General features: G+C 40.3%; 1 protein-coding gene across 1 annotated transcript in view; it reads left to right on the forward strand.

Annotated features, from left to right (window-relative positions):
* The first annotated feature begins 203 nt into the window (after positions 1 to 203).
* Positions 204 to 13,198, forward strand: part of LOC127620629 (MAM domain-containing protein 2-like) — a 32,356-nt gene continuing 19,361 nt past the window's right edge. Inside the window, 4 exon segments of the mRNA XM_052093817.1 lie at positions 204 to 364; positions 625 to 744; positions 7,454 to 7,704; positions 8,930 to 9,014. Of these exon segments, the coding sequence (XP_051949777.1) occupies positions 229 to 364; positions 625 to 744; positions 7,454 to 7,704; positions 8,930 to 9,014 (592 nt within the window). The 5' untranslated portion in view covers positions 204 to 228.

Below are 13,198 nucleotides of genomic sequence, written 5' to 3' on the forward strand. Positions count from 1 at the left end.
ACTGAGAGTAGTTAAATTCTGCAATTGCTTTGGTTTAATTCATTTATGAATCGTTTATTGCAAGAGAAACTCAGTTGTTAAACATCACATAATCAATGATCTCTTTACTGAAGGATTGCTTACTGAAATGATTGCCTGCTCTGAGATAGAAGCCTCAACAACCAACCCCTCCCTCCTCCCACTGTCTGTTCAGCATTGCCAAAGTAGAAGTATGGAGAGTTCAAGTCAATGCAACAGCAACAGCAACGGTACGCAGTAAAATCACGCTGTAGTACGCAATATGCGTTAGTGGACATTAACTCTTCCACTCAGCATCACTCTGCAAGTTTTGCCATGAGTTTGCTTTACCTATCAACCCTCCTGGGTAAGTCATAATTGTTTTTCCTTAAGGTCTTGATAAATAAGCTCTCGATTGATCTGAATATCTGGCTCGATAACCGATTTGCTTGCGACTTTCTATACCTTTGAGCAAGATGAATTTACTACAATGTGGACCCATCGGTGCGGAATGGATAACTTTTATTCACGTTTGTGTCAGCGCGTAGACCACACTTAATGAGAGTTTAATATTCTTGAGGTGCCTCTTAGATGTTTTATATACTGTGATATGTTACCCCCCTTCAGCTGCCGCACTTGTAGTGAGAGCTCAGACACAGCTCTTGCGCGGCTCCTGCAGTTTCGACCTGGACAGCTGCGGCTACACGTCTGATCCCGCTTACGCTGCCTGGACCATTAACGAAGAAGGTATGCAAACCTACGGTTCTTATTGTGGAGTTCACAGTTTGGTCAGTTGCGAATGCATTTGATCTTTTCCATGAAGCTTAAATTGCAAGAGTTACAAAAATGTCAATACCAACACAGGAACCTTTGGAGTTTATTAGTGGGAAACTATTTGTTTTTGAAAGAGTTGAAAAGCCTTTACTATGTGTTTACTACAAGTGCAGCTAAAATTCCTAATTCCGTAGAATAAATTAATTACAGTAATTCGTGACTAAATATAGTTACACTTAAATGCATTTCGTGCACTGGAAGACAAAAGCCAGTTGTATTTTGTCTATACGAAAATGTAAAGTTAGTACTTTGTTTTATTGCACAAAATTCTAAACCCAAACTGGATTTTGTGCACGAGACTGAGACAAGCGGACATTAGCATGATTTTTATTTTGTGGATAAACCCAGATAAGAACACTTATATCTCCGAGATGTCTGTTTTAGATCTTTTCATCTCACATCACGATCTAATACAAATCTGCTAAACATCTTAATAGAGTGGTGGTGGTGGTGTAGTGGTCTAAGCACATAACTGGTAATCAGAAGGTTGTTGGTTCAAGCCCCACCGTCACCACCATTGTGTCCTTGAGCAAAGCAACTCCAGGTTGCTCCAGGGGGATTGTAAGCTCTGTAAGTCGCTTTGGATATAAGTATCTGCCAAATGCATAAATGTAAATATACAAACATTCTACATTATAAACGTCTTGAAGACATCTGCTGAATGAGAGAAAACTTCTCATCGACACATCTTCCAGATGTAAACACACACACATCAAATAGATGTCTGGGTCTTGTTGATGCAAGTGAGCTATCAGAAAAAACACCTTTTGCTAAAAAATCTATAAAAAAATGCATCCAGCGTGTCTCAAATGCTCATTCTGTGACTGATTATGTATTTCGTCCACGAAAGGGGTGGTTTGGATCAGAAAATGCATTTTGTCTACAAAAATAGTTTGGTTAAATTCCATTTTGTGATTCAGTATGGGTACATCTCAATCAGTCTAGCTCCCTATGGTGTTGTGACGAGGAGGAGGGCTGAGCTGGCCGTGACTATGCACGCCCTTCCCCCAATCTGGCTAATCAGTTGAGGAGAGGGATAAGTGCAGAGGAATGCAGCAGTTTGTGAGAGCCACGTGCAGCTGTGTTTATGCTTTGTGTCTTTTTTTTTTGTTAACTTAAACAAAAAGGCACTAAACATAAATGCACACACTGCAGCTACATGTGGCTCTCTCTCTCGAACTGCCACATCCCGCTGCACATATCTCTCTCCTCGGCTGATTAGCCCGATTGGGGGCCACACCCCTTTCATCTGACTGGTCAACCTGCCCCCTCTTCTGTACTGCTTTAATCCTATCTGCCAGAAATAGAGTTGGGACCACTTTGCACATTTTTTCTAAATTTTAATGGAATATTGTCCTAAACTCATTGCTGGGCACATAACTGGTGCTGTTGCGAGGTGTTGCCTTCAATGGATGACATGTGAGAGATTGCAAGATTATATGCTATATGCCAGCATAGAACAGCAATAAGTAGCCGGTTTAAACTAAACATCACATTATACGAGCAGATAATTTATTGTTAAGCCTTGTTTTTTCCCCAGAGAGCAAATGCACATGTTCTTCTGGAGTTAATAAAGTCCCGAATTAACTCTATAATGCTTTAATAATGGATTTTGGGATAAATCAAAAGGGAGCACACACTCATTGCTCTTTTTAGGGTTTTCACTATCATGGAAAACCTGAAAATATCAGGGATTTTTTTTTCTTTGCAATTAAATTTTTTATAAAATCTTATAATAAAAAGAAAAGAACCGCAAAACACACACACACACACACACACACACACACACACACACACACACACACACACACACACACACACACACACACACACACACACATACACACACACACACACATTTTTGGTGCTACTCCCAAACATAGTACAAAGCAGGTGGTGCAGTTGTAAATACCTATAAAACTGAGGTCTGGGGTTCCCAAAATGTTGGACCAAATTTTCAAACTATTTCAACACTCCACTTTCATATAGGTCACCGATTGTAGCAACTTCCCTCACAATCCACTCTAGCCAGCAGAAAGGGGACTTGCCAATACACAATCTTGTGTTCTGCCATATGCTCGAGGCAACATTTAAATAAGTGTACGATTTAAACAATCTGGACACTCTTGTCCATACTGAGTGTACATGCGAAATAACGGGGTGTAACTTAACTTTTTCGATTAGTTTGATAGAGAGGCTTTGTAATGGCGAAATAGGGGCAATAATTGCCTGTTCAATACAAAACCAGGGAGGGGCTCTCTCAGGTGGAAATGACCAATGAACCAACTGTCTGAGACTGAACGCATAGTAATAAAACAAAATCTTGGGAAGGCCTAGCCCACATTTGTCTATCTGCCTACATAACTTATTAAAATGCAATCTGGGATGTTTACCATTCCAAATGAAGGACTTCGCTTTGCTATCAAATTGCTTGAAATAAGAGAGGGGGACATCTACAGGGAGAGATTGTAGCAGGCAGTTACATTTTGGAATACAATTCATTTTATAACATTAACCGTCCCAATCATCGATAAATGTAATGAAGCCCACCTGCACACATCACTCGAAAAGCTTTTTATTAAAGGGTCAAAATTAACTCCAACTAGGTCAGACAAATTTGCCTGGAATAAAATCCCCTAATACTTAATGCCCTGTTTTGGCCACTGGAAGGCACCTGACTGGAAGGCCATTACTGGACAGAACGCTGTCAGAGCCAAAGCTTCGGATTTAGACCAATTGACTTTATATCCTGAGAACTTGGAAAAGAAATGAATAATTCTGTGGAGGCAAGCCATAGATTTAGTGGGGTCAGAGACCAATTATAAAATATCATCTGCGTAAAGCAAAAGCTTATGCGCCACACCTCCCACAACCACCCCTGGTAAATCATCCTCCTTTCTTATCACGGCTGCTAAAGGTTCCAGGACAAGACATAACAATAATGGGGAAAGAGGGCAACCCTGTCGAGTGCCCCTATTCAGAGTAAAATAATCAGAAATTAATCAACTCGCTTGTACCGCTGCTACAGGGTGTCTATAAAGTAACTTAATGTCCACAAAAGGTGTTTTCTGTTAGAGTTGACTTTACATTTTTGCAGACATAATGCAACTGGCTTCTGTCCTCTTTCATTGTAATTGCATTACACCATGAAATCCTGCATTCCATGTCACGTAATTCATTTAGTCCACAAAATTAGGCATTTTACACTTGGCACCCCATAATCTATGTGGTGCATTTATAATGTTAATCATAATCAATTATAATTCACAATGTAAACTACAGTCTTTTTTTATAATTAATAGTATCCACAGATACTTACCAATCCATGCATCTTTAAGTGTATATAATATGTTAAATAACATGATAACACACATTGTAAAAGGTAACCTGCAATTATTACCTTAAAGAGTTATTTCTACCTGATCTAACCCTAAAAATAGTTTTGTTGGTGTAACTTAATTTTTTCAGGTTGCTTCAGTGATTTTAAATAATATTTTTTACTTGAATGAAACCAGTTAAATACCAAGTTACCTCATGAAGCAGTTTTTAGGGAATACATTTTTTTCAGTGCATGAAATTTGGTGTTGACCATGTGTTTCAATACATTATACTTTTTAAAAATAAAATATGAAGAGGTAGGTACGTATAATATTGTATTATAACTAAATTTGCAACAGACATCTAATAATAAGGTTTATTATAAGGCATTATGAATGCATTTTAATCCATTAAGAATACATTTATAATACATTATACGTATATACAGGCCTCATGGAAAGTGTTTGTTTCTTCAGTATTTAGAACTACTGGTTTCACCAATATACTTTATTGGGTACATGACAGTAATTTATCTGATCTCTGATGTCCTCATTCTAACCACTGCTAAGGTCTGCGATAGATTGTATAATTGTAATGAATTATGCACACTCAATATCCCCCTCTACCATCTTGTTAGAGACACATTTTAAATGATAGCTGTCCTGTTTGTTGTTGTTTCTTGTCTTTTAAATTACCCTTAATAGTGAATTCAGCAGGATAAGCATTTTGCATAACCTTTCTGGCTTAATTGTGTTCTGTTCTAAAAATAAGCCTTGTTATCATTGCTTTACTTTTGTTACTACCCTCTGCCAAAACAATATGTGTCTGGTGTACAACTGGGTGGGCTCAGCTGTTGTGAAAAAAAAGTATTTGACTGACTGTGAACTGAAGTGTAATGAAAGAAGTATAATCCTGTGAACATACATTGGGCAGTTTAACTGGCAAGATGTCGCCTTGTCTTAACCTTTTGGGCATGGATTGTGTGTGCTAGTTTTTTCCCCACATGTCAATAAGTATAGCTATAAAACAAGACTGGGCTACAAATGTGTGCCTCTATTTGGTTTCCTAGACAACACAGACTTTGTGGTGGAAACAAAGTAGAGTCAGACCTTTTAGTTTGAAGAAAGTGGGAGCAATAGAGGGCTTATAAATGTTTTGTTAATGCATTTGGTCAGATTCAAATTCTTTTTGTTTTCTTTTTCCCCACCATATACATTTTTGTTATATAATAAAAATGTCACTATGGCTGTCTGTGATGACGGCTGTCTATCTTTGTATCATTTAGAGTGTTTATTCAATTTATTGATTGAATGTTAAGCCAGCTAAAAACTTGGAAATTTGGCCAAATGTTCTCACAAGTATGGGGTGAAAGAGAAAGTGGATATACCTGGAAGCATATTTAGACAGCTGTAGAAATCATTGTAGGCATCTGGAGATGTACAGCATACATTCACAGATTTCTAACCCTTTCTATGGAGACAAAGAAGTGGGCTACGTAAAACACCACAATGTGCAATCACTGTTCCTTGGGGCTGTGAATGTTTGTCTTGAAAAGCTCAGAAGGCCTGTATACATGAGGTAAACTGTATCAGCAAATATTTGAATATGTGGGCATCAGTCCTTTCCCTCCTAAATTTGTGGCATGAAATTTGTTGTGCCAGTGCTTGTTTTAAAAAGTTTAAAGGGTTAGTTCACCCCAAATATAAAATTCTCTCATCATTTACTCACCCACATGCCATTGCAGATGTGTATGACTTTCTTTCCTCTGCTGAACACAAACAAATATTTTAAGAAGAATATTTCAGCTCTGTAGGTCCATACAATGCAAGTGAATGGTGACTAGAACTCCAAAAGATACAAAATTACACTTCCTATTATGCTTTAAGCACTAGGAAGTGTAATCAAGTTTTAAGTCAATATGTACATTAAAAAGGGAGTTCAATTTTGGTCTGTTCTCACCTAAAACATCTGGATTGCTTCAGAAGACATTGATTAAACCACTGGATCCTTAAGATTACTTTTATGCTGCCTTTATCTCCTTTTTGGAGATTCCATGTTCTGGCCACCGTTCACTTGAACATGAACAGAGCTGAAAAAAAAGCTTTGTTTGTGTTCTGCAGATGAAAGAATGTCATACACAGCTGGGATGGCATGAGGGTGAGTAAATGATAAGATAATATTTATTTTGGGGTGAACTAATCTTTAAGTAAACTGTCAGTTAACCTTTTGAAGATGCTAATCATGAGAGGGGTTGTTACCACTGCTTTGTGGTAACTGAACTTCATCAATCCCAGACACCCAAAATGAGGATTAATGTTAATGGACCTTACAAAAGACATGACTTCACCATTTTAAACAATAAGCTCAGCTCATGTAAATCTTGGCCTGAGAAGTGGCTTGTATTTTGCTCATTGACTAAATGCATGAAAAATATAATAAAATGAGCCAAACCAAAGTGTAGGAAATTTGGGTGTTTTTGCAAGAAGGCATGAGGTGAAAAGAAAAAATGAGACATAGTTCTCCTCTGGCACATGGAATGAATCACCATGGGAACATCTGGAGGTATCAGAGAAGATCATTAAAGCTAAATGCATGTGGAAGTTTGATGCCTATTAAACAAGTGAAAATCGGATAAATGCTCAACATCTGTGATTGCTTTATTTCTGACAGTTTATATTTATCCTCAAACTTTTAATTAAACTGATTAAATGTGAAGGGAGTCTATTTCTTTGCTCTAAACAGTCAGTCCATTAAACTGGAGACAATAAAGGGACTGCTAAGTGAGTCTTTGTTTTACATTTTTGAGAACCTGATATGGATCACACCTGCCTTTTGACACACAGTTTAACCTAGTGCTACAGGGACCACCCATTCATTTAATTTACTTTATCTGTTAAGAAGTTTCTGTTCATTATTGCTTACACCGTGTGACCCAGATACCTGTATATAAGGATTATTTGATTGATTTGTCTTTTGAACATAAAAATCCATTGTTATAGCTGTCAATCCTCCAATAAAAATAACAGATGCGTGTTTGAAACAATCATAAACTTCTTTCTCAAACAAATGTTTTTTATTTTACTCTGTCCTTAGACCTAAACTTATGACATCAGTCATTAAAACATGCACACACACACAGAAATGTAGGGGACCCAGGACAATTGTTTTTTTATGCAAGAAGCCCCCTGGTGACAGGGTCCTGAACAACATTTCTAGCTGCACCCCACTATGATGGCACAATGAGTAAAATCCCCATATAGTGTAAGTTATGTTTATGTAATTGAAATTATTCCTCTTCCTTTAGGTCGCTTCATCACAGCAGACAACATGTCTGTTGGTGAAAAAGAAAAGTATGTTCTGGTCAGCCCAGAGTTGGAGCTCCGTGACTGGAGCTGTGTGCGGTTAGTCTATCAAATCACTGGCTCAGGATCTCTTCAACTTCACTTACGACCTGAGGGTGAGAACTTTGACTACACTTTATGGACAGCGGAGAAACCCTCAGACAGTTGGCTCATTGCCAGTGTGGACCTCCGCAATATGTCTGGGGCTTACCAGGTATCTGCTTGACATGGCACCAAGGCAGGAAACAGAGGGGTTGTGTATGTGATATACATGGTTGGGAGGGTTACTTTTGAAATGTATTCCACTACAGATTACAGAATACATGCTGTAAAATGTCATTTGTAACATATTCCATTAGATTACTCAAGGTCAGTAACATACTCTAAATACTATGGATTACTTCTTCAGCAATGTCTATGGATTACTTCTTCAGCAATAGATTTTTTCACTTGATTGAATATAAAAACTCTGCCAGTTCAGTAAGACAAAATACACAAAAAGCTAAATATCTTATTCAGTGTTGCTTGTAAAACAAGATAAATCAAATTTATCTTGTTTTAAGGATTTTTAGATATTTTTACAGGAGAACAATAGAAAAATTATTATCAAGAATACGATTTTTGCCCTAATATCAAAGCTCTTACTAGAAAAAATAAATTGTGACCCAACGTGAATTTTCTTGATAAATATATATGATCGTGTCTGGTAACAGGCACATGTAAAATGGCTAGAAATAGCCTTTTCGCTTAGGTTTATTTCTGTTTCTTTTGCTCCAAACTTACTTAAAACGTACTTCTCTGTCTGCTCGTATGAATGTAACACATCATAAGAAAGTGTTTCACCATTGTTCAAACGCACTTTAGATCTCATCATTTATATGTATAAATGTTTTAATCTGAAAAGACTAAATATTAAATGAAACAAATGACAATAAAATGCAAAGTAGTCTCTTCAGTAATATATATATTTTTAATGTAACTGTATTCTAATTACTAATAATCCCATTACATGTATTTTGTTTCTCCCAACCCTGATGATATAATGTATTCAGATTATTCATAGTTTTCCAAGCCTAAAGATGGTTTGAGTAGAGCTGAAGAAAAGAGCCTTTGTAAATACTACCGTGGACATGCCTCTGCTTTGATCAAACAATCCACTTGTACTATATTACTACACTAATACTTGTGCTATGTTTGTAGGAATTTAGAAGACAGATTGAGTGAAATGCTCATTCATTGTAAAGAAAGGAATAGAAATTTACTTTTTGTTTACTAACAAGTGCTATGAAGTATGACTGGAAAGAAAAGGAATCCATTATTCTAGTTTTGAATTAATGTTCTGATTTTATATTTACTCTAATATGAGAGAGTGTGTAAACTCATGCTGTTCAACAGCTCTATTTCACTTCTATTTGTTATTGTTTTTTTTTTACATTCAGCTACTATTTGAGGGTAAACACAGGAGAGGAAAAGGAAATAGCATTGCTGTTTTTGAAATAAGCATCATCCCTGGGTACTGTATAGGTAGGTCTTCTAATTTTATACCCTACTGTTAACTGGCACAATGTATGTATTATGGAGCACAGCATCTCTGATGCTTTACAAAAACGACAAAGATGTGTAGAAAGCGTCTCGGTTACTGATGTAACCTCTGTTCCCTGATTGAAGGAACGAGATGTTGTGTTGATGAGTTGACATTAGGGGTTGCTTCTTGGGAGCCCAGACATCTCTGATCTTGAGAAAAGGCCAATGAAAATTGCAGTGTGGAATTTGCATGCCACTCCCCCGGACATGCGGGTATAAAAGGAGTGACACTGCAAGTGCACATCAGGTATCGCACTGAGGAGCCAAGCCAAAGACCCGGCCATTTCAGCGGTTGGCTCAGTGTTGTGGCTGGAGGGACACAACGTCTCGTTCCTTCCATCAGGGAATTCTTTCTATTGTTCTCCCCAAAAAAGGAACGAAATAGTTCGGCTGGGGGCCAAATATCTGGTCCAAGCTGGGAGGTGTCCCTCCAAAGAGTAGGACACTCGCGGAGACCACTCCGCAACACCCCTGGTAGAATGGGCTCGTAAGCCAGCAGGGGGCGGCACGTGCTGGGCGTGGTATGCCATAATGATGGCATCGATGACCCAGTGGGCGATCCTCTGTTTGGACGACCGAAGCAGACAAAGAGCTGCTCAGAGCTTCTAAAGCTCTGCGTGTGATCCAAGTAGATGCGAAGAGAGCGCACCGGACACAGCAATGCCAAGGCTGGGTCTGCCTCCTCCTGGGGCAGCACTTGCAGGTTAACCACCTGATCCCTGAAAGGGGTCATGGGAACCTTGGTCATGTAGCCCGGTCGGGGTTTCAGGATGACGTGAGAGAAAGCCGGACCGAATTCTAGGCACAGTTCATTGACAGAGAACGCCTGCAGTTCCCCTACACTCTTGATGGAGGTGAGCGCCGTCAGGAGGGCGGTCTTCAGAGAGAGCGCCTTTAGCTCTGCTGACTCAAGGGGCTCAAAGGGAGCTCCCTGAAGGCCCCGAAGGACCACGGAGAGGTCCCACGAGGGAACGAGGCGCAACCTGGGGGGGGTTTAACCTCCTCGCGCCTCTCAGGAACGTGGTGATCAAATCGTGCTTCCCTAAATACCACGTCCACTGCATCGTGATGTGCCGATATCCCTCCAACATTTCCTGCAGAAAGGAAAGCACTGATCCAACAAGCATCTCTGGGGGTCTTCACCTCGGGAAGAGCACCATTGAGCGAACAGACGCCACTTCAGGCTGCAAAGGCACCTCGTTGAGGGGGCCCTCGCCTGAGTGATCGTGTCTACCACCGTGGGCCACTTAGGTCTTCCGCATCCCATCCAAGGGCCAGACATGGAGATTCCAGAGGACCGGTCGCGGGTTCCAGATGGTGCCCTGTCCCTGAGAAAGAAGGTCCTTCCTCAGGGGAATTTGTCAGGGGGGGCTGTTGCGATGAGTATGAGGTCCGAGAACCAAATCTGGGAGGGCCAATAATGGGCCACTAGGAGGATCTGCTCCCCGTCCTCCCTGACCTTGCACAACATCTGTGCAATTAAGCTCACTGGGGGAAACGAATACTTGCGCAGCCCCAGGGGCCAGCTGTGTGCAAAGGCATCTGTGCCGAGGGGAGCCTCAGTCAGAGCGTACCACAGTGGGCAATGGGAGGATTCTGGGGAAGCGAACAGGTCTACCTGTGCTTGGCCGAATCGACTCCAGATCAGCTGGACCACCTGAGGGTGGAGTCTCCACTCTCCCCTGGGCATAACCTGCCGCGACAGCACGTCCGCTGTGCGGTTGAGGTGTCCTGGGATATGAGTGGCTCGCAGTAACTTGAGTCACTCCATCCAAAGGAGAAGACGGCGGGCGAGTTGCAACATGCGGCGAGAGCGTAGGCCGCCTTGGTGGTTGATATACGCCACTGTCGCTGTGTTCCAGAGATGAATGGAGACGGCAGTCAGCTCTGTGAACTCCGAAGAAGATATCTGATGTGCACTTGCAGCGTCACTCCTTTTATACCCGTATGTCCGGGGTAGTGGCATGCAAATTCCACACGCCAATTTTCATTGGCCTTTTCTCAAGATCAGAGATGTCTGGGCTCCCAAGAAGCGACCCCTAGTGTCAACTCATTGACACAATGTCGAGTGAGTGACAGGTAGGGAAACAGTGTTACAGTATGCTAATGCAATGATACTTTCCACTCAGTAACAATAATGCTCCTGCACTATGGAAAGTTTGTGTTGTACTCTTTTATATTTGAATGTTTTAAGCAATAGTTATCCCAAAAATAAAAATTCTGTCATAATTTATCACTCACTCTCTCATGTCGTTCCAAACCTGTATTACTTTTTTTCTTGTGCGAAATACAAAATGTTATGTTTTAATGAATATCACGGCCCATTCGTTGATGTCTGTTGTGCGTTCATTAGCGCTTTGAGAAGAGTTGGTTCACAGTGGCACATGTTCGGGTGAGAAAGATTTTCACTGAAAATTTTGTTAAATTTTGAATTGTTTCTCACCAAAGCCTATCATATGCCTTCAAAAGACTTGGGATATGATGTATGAGTCACATGGACTACTTGTATAATACTTTTTATCTTCTTTTTGTGTTCTGCTTACAGGGATAGTTCACCCCAAAATGAAAAGTATCTCATCATTTACTCACCCTCATGTCATACCAGATGTGTATGACTTTCTTTCTTCTGCAGAACACAAATTAAGTTTTTTAGAAGAAAATCTTACTTCTGTAGGTCCATACAATGCAAGTGTATGGGTGTCAAAATGTTGGTGCTCCATAAGAGAAACAGATAAATATTTTAGTACTTTCTTTACTTACAGGTGAAACTCGAAAAATTTGAATATCGTGCAAAAGTTCATTAATTTCAGTAATTCAACTTAAAAGGTGAAACTAATATATTATATAGACTCATTACAAGCAAAGTAAGATATTTCAAGCCTTTATTTGATATAATTTTGATGATTATGGCTTACAGCTTATGAAAACCCCAAATTCAGAATCTCAGAAAATCAGAATATTACATGAAATCAATAAAAAAAAAAGGATTTTAAATACAGAAATGTCGGCCCTCTGAAAAGTATAATCATGCATATGTACTCAGTAGTGGTTTGGGCCCCTTTTGCATTAATTACTGCCTCAATGCGGTGTGGCATGGATGCTATCATCCTGTGGCACTGCTGAGGTGTTATGGAAGACCAAGATGCTTCAATAGCGGCCTTCAGCTCTTCTGCATTGTTTGGTCTCATGTCTCTCACTTTTCTCTTGGCAATGCCCCATAGATTCTCTATGGGGTTCAGGTCAGGCGAGTTTGCTGGCCAATCAAGCACAGTAATACCATGGTCATTGAACCAGGTTTTGGTACTTTTGGCAGTGTGGGCAGGTGCCAAGTCCTGCTGGAAAATGAAGTCAGCATCTCCATAAAGCTTGTCTGCTGTTGGAAGCATGAAGTACTCTAAAATGCCCCGGTAGACGGCTGCGTTGCCTCTGGACTTAATAAAGCACAGTGGACCAACACCAGCCGATGACATGGCTCCCCAAACCAACACAGACTGTGGAAACTTCACACTGGACTTCAAGCATCTTGGATTGTGTGCCTCTCCATTCTTCCTCCAGACTCTGGGACCTTGGTTTCCAAATGAGATGCAAAATTTCTTTTCAGTTCTTTTTTTCTTTAGCCCAGGTAAGACGTTTGACATTTTAAGCCCATGTCCAGGACCCGTCTGTGTGTGGTGGCTCTTGATGCAGTAACTCCAGCCTCAGTCCACTCCTTGTGAAGCTCCCCCACACATTTGAATGGCCTTTTCCTGACAATCCTCTCCAGGCTACGGTCATCCCTGCTGCTTGTGCACCTTTTTCTTCCACACTTTTCCCTTCCACTTAACTTTCTATTAATGTGCTTTGATACAGCACTTTGAGAACATCCAACTTCTTTTGCAATTACCTTTTGAGGCTTTCCCTCCTTGTGGAGGGTGTCAATGATGGTTTTCTGCACAACTGTCTGGTCAGCAGTCTTCCCCATGATTGTGAATTCAACTGAACCAGACTGAGAGACCATTTAAAGGCTCAGGAACCCTTTGCAGGTGTTTAGCTGATTAGAGTGTGACACTTTGAGCCTACAATACTGAACCTTTTCACAATATTCTAATTTTCTGAGATTCTGAATTTGGGGTTTTCATAAGCTG

The sequence above is a fragment of the Xyrauchen texanus genome, chromosome 3 (assembly GCF_025860055.1).
Source record: "Xyrauchen texanus isolate HMW12.3.18 chromosome 3, RBS_HiC_50CHRs, whole genome shotgun sequence".
Lineage (NCBI taxonomy): Eukaryota > Metazoa > Chordata > Actinopteri > Cypriniformes > Catostomidae > Xyrauchen > Xyrauchen texanus.